At 36.3% G+C, this 16,285-nt stretch overlaps 2 protein-coding genes and 1 long non-coding RNA gene across 3 annotated transcripts in view; 1 reads left to right on the forward strand and 2 right to left on the reverse strand.

Annotated features, from left to right (window-relative positions):
• The window catches only part of LOC103145575 (solute carrier organic anion transporter family member 1C1-like), a 35,661-nt gene extending 34,342 nt beyond the window's left edge, over positions 1 to 1,319 (reverse strand). The window contains exon 1 of the mRNA XM_007563055.2: positions 896 to 1,319. The gene's annotated coding sequence lies outside the window, so the exon portion shown is untranslated. The remainder of the gene's footprint in view (positions 1 to 895) is intronic.
• Positions 1,088 to 15,909, forward strand: LOC107837475 (uncharacterized). The gene is made up of 3 exons (XR_001663484.1): positions 1,088 to 1,171; positions 15,106 to 15,247; positions 15,336 to 15,909. It is a non-coding gene; the product is annotated as an uncharacterized LOC107837475 (long non-coding RNA).
• The window catches only part of LOC103145576 (cGMP-inhibited 3',5'-cyclic phosphodiesterase A-like), a 60,108-nt gene continuing 50,324 nt past the window's right edge, over positions 6,502 to 16,285 (reverse strand). The window contains exon 15 of the mRNA XM_007563058.2: positions 6,502 to 15,397. Within this exon, the coding sequence (XP_007563120.1) occupies positions 15,075 to 15,397 (323 nt within the window). The 3' untranslated portion in view covers positions 6,502 to 15,074. The remainder of the gene's footprint in view (positions 15,398 to 16,285) is intronic.

The raw sequence follows: 16,285 nt of genomic DNA on the forward strand, positions 1-16,285 counted from the left end.
GTCATATAGTCTTGGTTATTTTGATGGTTGAATACATTTTAACTTTTTAAATTTTAGTTTAGTTTTGATGGTTATTGCCTATATATTACCGAATAAAACCCTAAAAGTCAGAAACTGAAATGAACATAACTTAACCCATGACGTAACTACACAAACATGGGGAAAAACTATTGATACAACTGGCACGAGGAAATTAGATTTTCCGAGTATTCAAGTATCCAAGCTTATCAATAGGAAACTTAGGTGAAGGACAATATGTGATAGAAAAAGTGCAGAAGTAACAGGGACAACCACGTAGGTTTCACTGAGTGCTGTGTTCAAACACTGTAATGGAAGGTTTAGTGGAAGGAGAAAAAAGTGCAGTAAGACATGTCACCATTTCTGAAGATGCTGATTTCACTTCCAGCCTAAATGCCATCTGTGCACATCACCAAAAGTAACTGATTTAATGACCATTGTCTCACTGTGTTTGATTGGTCCGCTGATAGATAGATAGATAGATAGATAGATAGATAGATAGATAGATAGATAGATAGATAGATAGATAGATAGATAGATAGATAGATAGATAGATTTCGAATCTAAATCTGCAAAACCAAAATCATGCAGGACTATGCATGCTTTTTGACTTAAGTTTAGTTTAGCTCTTACTTGAACGTCTTAGTCTTTTAACTGTTTTGTCGAAGTTGTTGTTTGCTGAAGTGCGAGAAATAAGCTGTTAATGAGAGCAACAAGGTCAGACGTGTGAAAAAGCTTCAGGCTAAACAAAAAAAAAAAAAAACCTGCCTGTTGCCATCTTTAATTAAAGACGCTCCGACTCCCTATTTTTTTTTCAGCTCCGTTTTCCTTTCAAAGAACAGGGTGACAATAAACTGGAAAGACAAAAATCACTCACCTTCAGTGTCCTTATTTTCGGCTTGATTGAGCGGCTCGGATTTCCCCGCCAGCGAACAGTCAAGAGTCTTCCTCTTCCTCAGCAGCTCAGTCCGCTTCAGTCAAACTTCTCATGTGGAAGGACAGCTGGAACAAACGCCGATTAGGATCGAAATGTGTGTTCGCACATTTCGTATTTAGCCGAGCCGCCTAATCCGACAATAAGAAAAGGAATCCCAGCCTTTTGACACACATCCGTGGAACATGCAGGCGGGAGAAATGAGATGCGCGCTTCCAGGTGAGATCCCGCCGCCTCCCTGCAGTCACACTGATTCTGCAGACGGGCAGGCTGACAGCCAGCAGCCTTCGGTACAATAAGCCTTCCTTGACAGAGAGGCGGGAGTCTTCATCAGAGCACCTTTCTCCCTCTCTTTCTCTTCCTTTTCTATTTCTTAACCCAGTTTTCATGCAGCTTTGCCTCCTCCCGTCTCAACCTTCCCTCCTCCACAGCTTTATAGCAGTTCTTTTTAGATTACAGTGTATTTATTGTTACTCTAAAAATGAAAAAAAAAAAATGTTGTGTCCTAGTTGATTTTTTATTATTATTATTTATTTTTTTAGCACGTGATATTTTTCGCTGTAATTGAACAGGGCGTCATGAGACTTCATTGGTAAGGTTTGTGTTAGCTAGAGCTCTGCCTCCCATGGTTGGAATAATTTAATAATAAGTAGGCCTTGTGTCTGTGAGTGTTTTGTCATAGAAATATCTTTTTTTTATTATTATTGTTATTAATTATTGGGGTTGCACCAAACAAACTACTGAGATCACACCACCGTCCAGAACTCCCATGCTTGTTAAATATCTGTACAAAATCCTTAAAATAAATTGTTGCTATGGAGACATGTTGACCCTAAGAGGGCACTTTTCGCTGCAGTTCTGCAATAATTAGATATGGGCATTTTCTAAGCCCCTCCCACCCTGACCATCCTCACCTGTACCTTATGGTGAAATACACTTGAGTTCTGACTAGTCCTCCCTTCATCATTGTGGTATTAAATAGTTTTGGTGATTCTAACACCAAAATTAGAGGAGTTTGTTCTGATTTAATTTCAGACAGTCAGATAAGAAAACAAAATGTGAATATGTTTTTATTCTGTGTTTGGAAACTTCTGGCTATAACTTTATATTCTCATACATAAAGTGCCTTGCTAAACTATTCTTTATTGTCACAATGCAGTCACAAATCCTCAATTTAAATTGCTGTGATGTTCTTCATAATATTATATGGAAAATAATACAAGTTAATAAAAATGTGATTATTACATCTTAATTTCTATGGAATGGAAAACCTCAGTTACTATGAAGTTAAATGAGCAAAGCCTCCATCTCACATTTTCGGATATTCCGGTTTGGAAAAGCATGATGGAAATAAATCATTGGGTTGATAATAAATTTAACTTTGTTTCTCACAATCTCATTAATTTCACAGTAATTTAGGATGAGTTTCAAACTACTTTAAAACCGTAATAAACACTTGCCATAAATTAAAATAAAAAATATCCCTTCTTCCTTGTTACTAATTTTGTGGTTAAAATTTATTTTTGATAATATGCTGTTTAAAGTTGGGATAAATCTCACAAGGAATCTTATATTTCCTACCTGTTTGCCCCGGCAAACCATTTCAAGGTAGTAGGTTGTCATTAACATTTTAAATAATCTAATTTTTGTTACTTTCACTGACTTCAACCAGTAGCTTTTAACAATTCGATGAACAATTAATAATTATTTAATATTTAAATATTTTTAAGGTATGCCTTAATTTCATGTTATTTTTATTTTACATATAATAGGAAATATAAGTCATTGTTATTGACATAATCAGTAGTAACGCCTGAATATGTGTGCAAGAATTAATATTTTAGAGACCCATATTTGTTACATAACTTAACTTCTGCTCTTTTGAATAATAGTAGAATATTCATGCAGGGGGCATGTATTTGAAAAAAATCTCATTTTAATTTTGATACTATTATGGACGGACAGATGGATATTTCACTGCAATGTGTGCAAAATGGATCTTACCATATATTTTATCCCAGGAAAATGTCATCACAAGCTAACAATATCTAAAATAAGTAAAGAGCACTTAAAATGTAATTGCTTCAATTTCTAGAATTTGCTTCTAAATAACAGGGCAGCCTGTGCTTGTCAGTGCATGCTCTGTTACGTTACAGACGAGAGTTATGATTAATGGCCAGCGGCTCTCTTATTTCCTTTTGTGCATGCTATCAGCTGTCCATCTGGTTTGCTTGGCTTTTTCTTTCTCCAAAAGAACGGTTGTCACTTTTGTTTCTTTCAAATAACAAAGAGCAAGTGAAAAAAAAAAAATGTTTTCATGGCATGTTTCAGTAGCTACCCCCACATTTTGCTCATTTGGAGCTTTATTAAAATCCAGCTATGCAAATTGAAATTTAACTTTAAAAAGTTATATTTCAGGGGGAAGGAAGGGAGTTGTATTAATGGCTTCTCTTTTTTTCTAAATAAAACCATCTAGTGTATTTTTATAAAAAATAAAGGTAAATCAGAGTCTGGCTGCGTGTTTTTTGATGCTTTGTTGGTCAATACATGCTAGATTTACAGCCTGCTGATATGTTATTTAAACTGGGTTAAGTTACATTGCAAGCACTTTAAATAAAGATGAATGCTTAAAAGAGAAGTCATTTAGAGGTAATATATTAGTAGCATACTACTACTATATTGTGTTTGTCAGCTTTTGTTTTGGCTGAGAATTTAATTTAAGACAGGAATGAGTGTAATCACTCTGAACTGCTCCAGTTTTTGTCACTGATGGTGTGTGCTCAGTGGTCCCTGTTTTTGTGGTGTCGGATTTAAGTCAAGCTGTGTTCATAATCCACTGGGTTAAGGTTAAGAAGGTTAATTGGGGAAAAAGGAATCCATGAAGGGGAAAAAAGAGAAAGTGGGAAATCATCCAGAAGACAGGTCTATGATGAAAGTGCGGAAGATATCATACAAGGATTCAAAAAATGGGAGCAGACAGGGGAAAAAAATGCAGGCAAAAAGGAAAAAGCTGCCTTACATGTATTCACATCGTTCCAGATTAGTACATTTTACACACGGATAATAACTTATGGCTTGTCCGCAAACCACGTCGATGTTAACGCGTCAGAAAAATCAGAGAAAAACCATTTGCTAAAATGTGTATCGAGGGCTAACGTATGCTATATTTTAGTCCATTGCGTGGTTGGATGGAAAAGGATGTCTCATGATATTTAATACTCTCACTGGGTAATTCCAAAAGCTGACACAAAATCGATCAGACAAGGAGGGCTTCAAAGAGAGTGCCGCTTCAATGAAAACAAGATTACCAAAGGGATTACTTTTGATCTTTTCTGGCACCACATACTCTCAGTATGTCAGCTCCTCTATATCTAAGTTACTCAAGGCAAACGACGATATTCTAATTTCCATGCAGCATGAGTGTGAAAGTTAAGCATCATTTGGTCTTCACTGCCGCCAACCTTTTGGCTTTAGTGAGAACTGCACACTGAATCATTGCGAAGACAGCATCTCAGGAAAAGCTGGACGTGGATTTGAGAAACATAATTAAGGTCTAACAGTAACACGCTGCAGGAATGGTTAGTGTTTTTTCTATGGGGGAGAGAACACTGAAGGGACCACCAAGACGCCCTCTTGCACAGTGTCATCTCCAGTATACTGGGTTGGTTGGAACAGCAAACCTTTTTATCTTCGGCCTCAGAAGACTCCAAAGAGTTGCCGGAGTTGTGTGTGCGAGTCTAAGAAACTTATTCCAAGAGTCGTCTTTCTTTTGGCTGACAGAACTAGAATGTTTTATCATTATTTGTTGGACAAGTTGAAGCTAAGGATGATATTCTATTTGATTCTGTTTTTCAAGACTGGGTTGATTTGTAAATCTCCAAGCTATGAAACTGTTGCTGTGACAGCTTTTGTGTTTGAAAGTGCGATCGTTTTGATGGGCCAAAGATTTGAGGAATTTTCTCTGAAGCTGCATGAAAACCACATCTCGAATTTCATAAGGATAGATGAGCTGGACTTGCTTTCCCAGTCAGTATAACCAGGATGGTGGTGCCTACAGATTGCTCCATGAGGAGGTAAAGAAACACCAAACATCACCAAAAAAGTTGACAAGAAAGATGGAATACTGAATCTATACATGCTGCCAAGCACACATCGGTAGATCAGGCCTACATCAAGTAAGTGACACATCATCAGTGGAATTGTTTTTTTAATCAAGTCAGCTTTCAGATTTGCCTGCCAGAACCTGCTAGAAATCCAAAATGGCATCAGATATTTTCTGAACGGATGGTCAAAGCATATCTATCATCCCAAAGTTTTACTAGTGTAGCATGTCCTGTGCAATCAGCACACACAGTAATACGTGTAAATTAGTTAGTTTTTTATTTATTTATTTATTTCACAATGGATGACTGAGAAGGAGAAATTGATTTGGTCTCAGGAATGATTCAAAATCAATTTTTAAGTCAGACTTATTCACCGTAACTGGACATTGTGAAGAGCGGCTGGTCTCAGTCAGTGTTTGTAAGTAACCACTTACCACCTTTGAGGGCCATTTCAAGTCCTATTGCTGGAAATGACTTCTTTTTGCATGAGACAGGGTTTGCCAACTTCACTTGTCTGGCCAATACAGTGGGGCGACATCCGGCCACTGAAGGAGACTTCAATGACTTGCAGGCTCTGGTGCTTTTGAGAACATTTCGAGAAGCCAGAGTTGATCTCCATCTCTGGTTCTGACTATTCCTGTATCCACCACAGCTGTGGAGCGGACATTTTCTGCCATCAAACAAATAAAAACATATGTCAGAATTAAGCCAAGAGACAGGCGATTCGCAGCCTTGATCTCAAGGCCACAGAGCAGGACTTTTTGATGGAGCTGAAGCAAGGAGATCAAGTCAGAGGACTGATTTTATCTTTAAAGAAATTGTCAGCAACTGAGAGAGTATTATATATTTTATTTACACGTATGTGGCACAGTTGTAGCTGAACTGAAGAGATTTGAAGAGGTCTTATCTGGCTTTCTTGTTTTAACAACAATAATTTGCTCGCAGCTCTCCAGATAAACTATTATTATATATTTTTTTTATCCTTCATCGCAATCTTTTTCAAGATACAGTTTGGCCTTATAGACAGCAGCTACAATAAATAGGCCTTTGTTTCGCAATGTATTTATACCACAGGCATAACAAAAGTCATGGATTTAGGTCTTTCTGAAAACATTGATCAATTTAAAAAGTTAATTGTAAATAAAAGTATTTCTGCTACATTAATAACAGTTGTTGGGATTTGTCAATAATCATGCTCTCTGTGATTTTGTATGTATGGTTACTTAAATATACTGAATATCAGGTTTGGATTTAAAAAAATGCAGAGTGAGACTATGCCATTGCAGTTAAAAGTGAATTTATTTAAATATTTGCAATTTATTGGAGCCTCAAAAAATTTACTGAATATCTTAAATTGAGTTGCTAACTGTTTCATCTAATCTACAGTTGTACTTGAAGTGTTATAAAATGATCCTGAAACAGATGAAGAAGCAGCCAGACACATGCAGCATTTATAAATCTTATTATTGAACAATAGTCACAATACAACATCAACAATGCCTTGCTAGTGACAGGTTCTAATAATCCCAATATATTGTATAGTTACTTTGTAATACATTATTGAGAGGCACTTCCAGTAAGTCTGGCAATAGAGGAGCTACAGTATTGTGTCTAAATTACAAAACAGTAAAAATAAATATTATTTCTAAAAGTTTTTTTTTCTTTGTCATAATATACTTTTAAATCTGTACAGTATATATTTTTATACAAAGTCAAACAATAGCAAGAAATAAAAAGTTATATTTTCCTTAAATACTGGTGAATCACACAATTTCCCCCCATCCTGTAGGTATTGCTACATGAGTCAAGTGCAAGATACTAGAGAGAGAAAATATAAAGAACTGAGTCAGTGAAGCGACTGCAATTGCAGAAAAAAAAAACAATAAAAAAAAACATACCAGCCTTGTCTTATTTTACAGATGGTGGAAGAAAATTGTTTTGGTTTTGCTTGAGACAAACGTGGAAAGCCTTAAAACAGTTTGTAGATACATGTACATGTGAAAATGTTATGGCACAGGAGAGAAGACCCCGTTTAACTTAGCAAAAGCAACAAGCTGAAGAAAAATGGAGTGTTTTCTTTTCTTTTTTTTGGTTTACGATGCCTTCAGTCTGTGAAGAGTTGGTGAGTTAAGCTGTGTTGCTACCAAAGTCCACTAACATGGGACCGAAGGAATAAATCAATCAAAGATAATAACACTATAAGCAGTGGTCTATTAGAGAACTGCTGACAGTTTTTCATTCAGTTTCATCTGCGTTTACATACAACAAAATGTGTATATAATGTGTACATATCCCAACATCACAAGGTTCTACATAATGTAAAAAACAGAAAAAAGAAAGAAAATTAGTTTAGGGGTTATTTTGTGCAAATCACCAAAAACTGCAAAGCTCAAAAGTATTTCTTTGGTTTGCAGAAGTAAATCTGGTTGCAACAATATTTCAAAGAAAACACTCATACCTTGATAAAAATTAAAAAGCTTGGCTCTGATTAGAGGCTCTGTTCTTTTTCTTTCTTTCGACACAGAAAACAATTTAAATCGATAGTTAATAATGCCACCATGGAGAATTAGGATGACTAACATCAAAAGAAAGAAAGACAGACAAGGTAAAATTGCAAAGAAGAGTAGTAGTCATAAATGCCAAAACAAATTAAATAACAATTTTCATGTTTCATAAGGTGGAAAAATGATCAAATTTTGTTTTATTTTGTATTTTAAAGTTTTAAAATGACAAAAAGAGCTAATAAACTGTATTGAGGACAAATAATTATTGAACAGTTATACTTAAAGGGCCCATATAATCATATTTAGCATAGTTTTGAAACTAATTAGTATAACTGAATCCTCGTTGGCATGTCTATTATTTTCCAAAGAAGATAACTCGTTCTAAAATCCACCCTTTTGACACAAAATATCTTTTAGAAACATGACTTTGTAAACCAAAAGGCCAACTACCAGGTACGAGCAATTATATGCTGTATGCGAAATCCAAGCTTACTTACCTATTTATTGGAAAAGCAGGTGAAAGTAAGCACAGGTGAATCTCTCCTCATCAACAAAAATTGAAAACAACCTCTCTGTTCAAAACACTTTTCACCCCAGGATTAAAACGCTGACCGACAAAACACAACAGTTTATACAGGTGTTATAAATTGCTATAGTGAAGTATGCAGCCATATAATTGTGTTATTTGTGAACTAAAAAAAACCATCTCAGCAGGAGAGTTCTGTGTTTTATTCAGTTTTCACCAAGCATTCACTGATGTCAGCTGATCCAGTTAAATTTAATCAGACGAACTCTCTCTACATTTTCCTCCAGGGTTTTACTCACCATAGCAACAATCTTTTTCTGTGTCTGAGCCAAAAGAATAACAGGCTTGATTTCATTACTTTGACTTTTAATCACTAAACTTACAGCCTTCTTACAAGAACCCTGACTTTTAGGCCCAAACAGTGTGTTTAGGGAAAGTAACTGTAGACAAACTTAGAGGGGCCTGACAGATAATAGTGACATTACTTTAGTGAAGTTAAACCTTCAAAGTATTGATAATATGTAGTAAAGTGACTTTCAGATGGTTCCATTCGCTTGCACTAATGTTTTACACAAACACCACGTAGTTTTCTCATTTATTGTGCTTTGGTGACACTATTGTTATCCTGATTCTTCCTTTTGCTGGTCAGATCCAAAGTCAGTAGGGACTGAGACGGTCCACCACAATGCTGGTCAGAACCAGAGCAAAAACTACATCTGCCCAAATCATAATAGAACTAAAAATTTTGAAAGCACAAATTTTGTCACAAGCAGCTATAGCTACATTTACACCACTGTGGTAAAAAATTACAGGCAGCGAGAGCTTTGAAGGGTGCCGGTTTGCTACGTCTCCAAGCCTTTCTCTACTTCACTGGACAAATTGCCACATAAATCTATGCCTGGAAAGTTTTCTGTTTCTACTTTGGTATTGGCTGGTCATTGTGTTATGCACATATGGCTGGGTCTGGTGTTCTTAATGTAATGCCATTACTCGCTAGCAACTTCTAGCTTCATTCTTAGTTTTGCAGAGGATGTTCTGCTGCATCACTTTGCCACAGAAGTTGTAACACAGTGTGATGTGCAAATGTTCTCTTTTTCAAGTGTTTTTTTTTTGTTTTGTTTCTGTTTGTTTAGTTTTTGCATATTTCTTTGAGTTTGAACATCAAAATAATATAACTATTTAATAGTTACATTAAGCAAACAACGTTTGATGCAGAAAATACTGCCTGGATGAAGTTATTTTACCAGAATATTGCGCTGCACCAAAATGACGAGCAGTGTTGATCACATGGCTGACCTGCTTAGATGGAGGGAAAACAAAATGTTTGGTAAATGTAAGTGCTACTAAGCTAAGTTTTTAGTGGTGGAGGTCTTAAAAAATGACTTACAAATTTTCCTATTTTAATTTCTTACTCTAAGAAACATGTTCGTCTAGCAATTTCTCAGAAAAGGTCTTTAAACATTAAAATTATACATTATCTGATTATCTTATTCAATATGCTTAGCTCTCATGTTCTGGGGAAAAAAAATTGCTGTATGAGTCTCACAAAATATTTTTTCATGTATGTACACAGAATTAATCATTTTGCAAATCTGTCTGCTCTATTCAAGGCTCATTTGACATTACAGATAAATAACATTTATTTCCTTTAGTAATTTATCAAATGGGCATTTAACTCTAAATGGTTGTGAAACAATTCAACGTGGATTAGATCATTCTCAGACTTATGGAGCTAGATACAACTGGTGCAGAAAATCAAGTTGCTTCAAACTAGTTTTCTAAAAAAAACAAAAAAAAAACCCAACAAAAAAACATAAATCTGCTCTTTCAAATGTTAACGGTTATATACAATATTGAATTTAAAAAGCTAAAATATTGAAATGATTCTTTAAACTTAATTGTTATTGTTCATTAAAAACACACACAAGTCTTGGATTTAAAAAAAAAATGTAGAAAAATTTTGACACACTGAATATAGAATTAAAACTGTTCTTTAAATGAACTTTTACATTGTCAACAATTTCTGCCTGTTTATTCTGCATAATGCCAAGATGGCTCCACTGTGGGGGGGGGGAGCATATTAGAACAACCCCCACTCCCTTTAAAAAAAACATTTACACTGTATTTGCTAATATTTCTGTAATTGCACTGGGCATCTCTGTCTGGTAAAAGTGGCATGAAAAGTTTAAGTGTGACAAAAAGCATAATAAATCTCCAAGGGGACGAATATCTTTCACAGCACTTAGTAAGTGCAAATCCGGTCTGTTCGTTCCTAATGTTTCTCCAAAACACTGATCCACACATTTGAATTTCTGAGGACTTGCACAATCAGAGCTTCAAACATAGGCAGACTTCAATCTATGCATACATGTGTGATTTAAAAAAAACAACAACACATATATCTGGAAAATCTTGTAAATGAAAACCCACATTTTGATCACAGCTTTGATTGCTTCAAGTCTCTTAGATTGTTGCACTGTTATTGTACAGTTGGAGAAGAAAGACATGTTTTGTCTCAGAGAGTTTTATACTCTGAGGCTATTCAAATTTAAGCTCAACAATGGAAAGAGAATATGAAAAAATGTCTGAACGTTGACTTGGAGCTTTGGATGAGAATCAGGTGTAATGTATTGTATATTGTGTGCTGAAATGTCATTTTTTTCTACAGTTTTGTGGTTACTTTCATAGTATTTCAAGTTCAAAAGGTTCCTCTTTTTATGAAACTACAGCTGCAAGCATGTTTTTTTTTCTCTTTAAGGGCATCCTTATCTGCATGTCAAGGCATTACAAACATAAAGTCCAGGGAGATTTGTTCAGGAAGGTATTTTGGATCCAAATGAATGAGATTTACATTTTATGCTGAATTTTAGTTTTCTTACTTTGCCAGTTTTTTTTTTAATTTTTGACCTGGACGTCCTCAGATTATTATTACCACATGTTGCTTTTCACTGTTTCATGCTTTCTCAATAAAAGGTCCTTGAAATGTCTTACAGGCAATGATAAAGAAAAAAAAACATCTACATCTAAGCCTTTTGGACTTTCATGCAAACAAAAACAATAGAGCAGATGGTGTGATTGTTGTAGACTTCCTAATTTATACCGTAACAAACAAACTCCAGTACTCCATGTTACTGAGTAAAGCCAATGAGCGGTCAAGGGTATTAGGTTGCACATTTCAGCCCTCCTGCGCTATAATGGGCGTTCTAATAACAGTGCCGTTGATACAGCTACATATTTCTACAGCATTACAATAGTATTAGCAAATAGTAAATGAGTACGAAATTTTGTCACATGAAACAAGCATGTTTAATAGACTGCATAAGTCTCTTTTTTTTAATCGAGAGTGTTTAAAAACATCAGCTTGACTGCTTAAAGGGCATGTATGGTGTATGTCAGGTAGTTAGTACTGATCAATCGTTACCCAGCAATTCACCTGCTATATTAGAGCTACATGGGCTCCTACCATCAATACTCATGGTTATTACCTGTCATCTAGCTCCTCAGGTTATCATACAGTAGAAAACTCCCTGTTGTTTGATTGCTTTAGACATCCAGTGCAATCACTCTTACACTCACCAGCAACTTTATCAGGTTCGCCTTGACATGTTTGACCTCCGTGCATTTTACATCTGACAGATTAAACATGATACGATGTAATGATGGCTTCCAAAGTTGCCGCACATCCATGACTCTAATGTCCTGGTTCACCACAGCCAAAGGCATTCTAATGGATGGAAATCTGGCGACTGAAGAGACCTCCGAAGTACAGTGAACGCAACGTTATTCCAAGAAACCAATTTTGAATGAATTGATTTTTGGGACATAGTTGAAGTAGCCATTAGAAGATGGGTTCACGGTGGCCATAAAGGGAGGACTTATATTCAGTCAATCACTGGTTGTAATGTTGGGTTATTTGAACTACTGTGACTTTTTTTTTTATCTTCTCAATAAAGTCTACTCACTCTCCTCCAACGCCTGGCATCAACGAGGCGTTTCCGCTGACACAACTACCTGTAAACCTGATAGATGTTTGTGATAACTGCAGTATATCAGTGGTTTCTAAAATACTCTTGCCATCAGGTCTTAAACTAACAACGGCCTTTTCAATCCCCTTTTCCTTCCCCATTCTAACCCCAATTTGAACTTCAGCAGGTTGTCCTCACAGCGGTTAGGCCCTAAATATAATTGGCTGATTCATTACAAGCGTTAAAGGAACTGATGAAGTGCATCTCATAAAGTGTCTGAGTGTAATTTGCTTTGCCTTCGTCTTGAGTCAGCTGCAGCTCTTGCAGAGCTAATAGTCTTTCAGCTGTAATTATGGTTCTGATGGAAGCTACCTGTTGCTGCTATGTGAGTGAAGACGCTAAGTAGCCTCAAACCTCCCCCGATACTTTTCCGACGTCAGTTTAAATAGGCTGTAATGCTTGTTTTCGTTCGTAGCTGGTAAACACAGATCATCACATGGTTTTGACTTCTAACCAAACTGGATCCTCTTCAAAGAGCTGCATCTAGAACAATCTTCTAAAATATTAACAATATTTAAAACCCTGCTGGCCCTTCGTGGAAAGCTACATGTAATGCTAAAAGGTTCCTCTCCCTTCTCTCATATCTCCCCGGTTTCCGTACTAAGCCTCATTGCTTTGGGCTGTCCTTGGTGTTCAAGCTGCCCTCCATCATCACCGAGGACATCAAAGGAGAGCATGAGCGCCACCTGTCAGGCTGTATGCTATGATATAGTTACACTCAAACAACTGCTGGGTTATTCCTCTAACTCAAACTGAAGGGAAAGAAGATTAAACAAAAACTGTGTCAAAAAATTGAGAGCTAAAAAGAAGAATGAATCCTCATAGGTTTGCAATTTTGGACTTTTTTTGTTGTTTTTTGTAAAATAAAAGCTTAAGATTACTCTGTATAACAATGTTCATGTCAGTAGGGTTTGCTATGACTTTAATTCACACCAGAACACAAGTTTGTTCACTTAATCTAACATTAACATTAGCCTTTTACTTGCTCAGCACCCAATAGCTGCTTTTACCAGGTACGGCGACCTAATGCTAGATATATTCAATGTTCATGCTTTGATCAAATCAATATTCCACACAGTGTTATATTCTGAGAATGAAATTTAACTGTTCGTAATGTCTCATTAGTTGGTATGTTACTATCAGTGGCCTAAAGTTTTCAATAATTATGAAATTTACTATGTCGAAAAAGTAAACGAGATGGTTATAATAAATGGCTATGACATGTGGTTTGTTTCCATGTATAAGTAATAGATAAAGGGCTCTATTTGCTGAGGAGACAATTAATCAGGATATACTAATAACCTGTCCTGAAAGTAGCTCATTGACTGCTACAGACAGGCCACATGCCCCCTGCAAGGATAGCGTTTAGAAAAAACTGTATTATTTGTATTATATAGATAATAATAATAATACATCTTATTCAAATATCACTTTGTTTAGTTGTATTTTCTCTATTATCTCTTCAACACTAGCGTTAGACATTAGCCACTTTAACTTATTTTGGGGTTAAAACCTTACTCTGTGTGCTGCGTGAAGCCAATGGTTCAATCCCATCGTGTTAAATAACCTTCAGACTGATAGCAAAATAAAGCTAGTAGTGTTGCTTATAAACCAGCAGTTTTTAGAGTGTAAGGTATAATCAGAGGAACCTTTCCCTACACGACCAGAGTAACTTTGAACAAAAATGTTAGTCTCTGTGTTATTTAAAGTGCTTACATCTCTTATTCTGTTTAATTTTTCTCTCCATGCTACTATTGAAACTGGCTACATATACATGCTACTTAAATTCCCTTTACCCTTTTTTCTTTTTGAAAATATAAAAAAAGCTACAATGCCCTTGTTTAAAATCTGACATCTAGACATTTTCTTGTTGGTGCGTAGTGCCTAATGGTTGCCAACTGGCCTTTCAGGTCCAGAAAACTTTATTTATGTAAATCTCGGGTGAACTGTTCCCTGTGACTCGGCACTAGCCTTGTCCACCACAGCACTATACTTTATATTCGCAAAGATTTCACCAAACTGCCAACGTTAACATTTTTTTTTTCTTACTCCATTTTGGTTTCTGCTAGGCTGTACAAATCCAACCCAACATTTCCGGGTATTTAAAGGAGAGAGAAGCAAACAGATGGGAAGAAGAAGCAGAGAGAAATACAAGGACGAGGACATTGGAAGTCCTTTTGTGATTCTAATTCTGCCTTCCTGAGTTGTTCAGCCTGAAAACACGTTGGTGTCTGTGTGACCAAAAATTAGCAAAAATTAAAAAAATAAATAAATAAATAAAAACAGGGAGAAACTGAATGCTAAAACTCTGTTTCGTGAGATTTTCCTTGAGCAAGAATAAAGCTTTTGGAGCAACAAGGTTCTCTTTTGAAACTTCTTCTCTGTTTGGAGTGTGGAATGTGAGTGTGATTGTGTGAAACTTGCGTGGTCCTCTGATTTTTATACAATACCACTGGCTCTTTCTTCAGTTTCCTTTACTCCACATGACTGCAGACAGCCTTTTCCCTGACTTTCATCCCATTGTCCTGAAGAAAGGGCTTGCTGCACACCTTCACTGCGTTGGCTACAAAGGGTGTTGATAAAATGGGAGATGCAGGAAGAGCATTTGTTGGCCCATTAGTGCACAAGGGACAGCCAGGGTGAGGGCAGGGCTCCAGATCCAGAGTAAAACAGCTCAGAAAGTAAAAAAAAAAAAAAAAAAAACGTAAGTCTGTTTTTCGCAATCACCACTCACCATTTCTTTGTCTTCTGCTGATCTCCTCATCAGATGTACTGACTATGCGTCGTCCCAAGTCCTCAACCCTGATTTTATTAGGCACATTTTACCCAAAACATCTTCTACAGTGTTGTGTCAAAGTGATGTGCTGGCTACCATACAAAGAGTTTGGTTAGGAAAGAAAAAAACTAACGTTTTCAAACAATGGTCAAGATTCCTGGTTTAAGAGGAGGTTCAAGTTTATAATCTCATTCTGGAACGTCCTCTTTTTCTCCTGAGGTCTCTGATTGTGGAAGGACTTCCTCTTCCTCCGCCACCGCCGTCTCTTCGGCCTCATCGAGGTCGTCGGCCGACTCGTCCTCTTTGCTCGCCTGCTCCTGCTCCTCCTCCTCCTCGCGGATTGCTGTGATTGAATCTACAGGTTTGTCTAAGCAGCTGGCCTTCTCTTCTTGAGTCTCCTCTGATGCTTCGGCTGCAATCACACGTTTCCACATTTCATGGTTTTCCAGGAGATGCTGTGTGATCTGACAAAAGACCTTCCGTCTGCGCAGCCTTTTGGCTTCTTGCCGCTCTGTGGAAACAAAAGGAAAACTTGCTAGCCAAGCAACTGAAGAAAAAAAATATGGCTTTTACTCTGTAAAAAAGAATGACGACCATTTGCTGACCATTTTCTTTTTGTTTCATATTGATTTATCATGACGTGCTAAAATAATTATTGTAATGATTGTTACTGTTACAAGGAAGTATTAGGGCTAGTAAATAGAAAAAAGAAAAGAAAACTGGCCTTGGAAGAGTATATTTTCACACAAAAAAAATTAAGGTTTGAAGATTCAATTCATATTTACATGAAGAAACATGAATATTCTCTGTCAAAAAGTCTTACAATTGCAGAAAAAAATCACACTTCCCCATTATCAAAGACACAATTTTACATTAAAACTAGGATGTGTTTGACACTGTGAAGTCAGACATTTGAAAGAGAAAACCTCAGAGTAACTGAGCAGCATTTATCTTTGTGAGGTGTGACTGCAGGACAGCATGCAGTTCTAGCCACATAAGTTATTGCCAAAAGAAAAAAAAAACTGCAATGGATGTTTACATACTTTTGATCATCACTTTTATCGATTTCTTTTCAGGGGCTCTTTCTTTCAAAGTACAGGATCTGGTACCAAGCAGAGAAATTGTATCGTCTTGGTGCAAAGACACAAATGGTGTTGGAGATTTATAGTTTTTTTTTTTTTTTTTACAATTTGTTTGATATAATGAAGTCCTTTTACAATATTCCTTATGATTGAAAGCTGTTTCAAAGGACTGAAAGGATTGAATGTGTGTGAAGAGTCAGTATTTTAAGTATTGACCATCGTTCTCCCCCAAAATATAAAATTTAAGCATAAGAAAATCTTTATAGAACAATAATTGTTTGTGACATAATTTGCCAATTTTCCATGTTTCATAACCA

The sequence above is a fragment of the Poecilia formosa genome, unplaced genomic scaffold (assembly GCF_000485575.1).
Source record: "Poecilia formosa unplaced genomic scaffold, Poecilia_formosa-5.1.2 Scaffold144, whole genome shotgun sequence".
Taxonomy (NCBI): Eukaryota; Metazoa; Chordata; class Actinopteri; order Cyprinodontiformes; family Poeciliidae; genus Poecilia; species Poecilia formosa.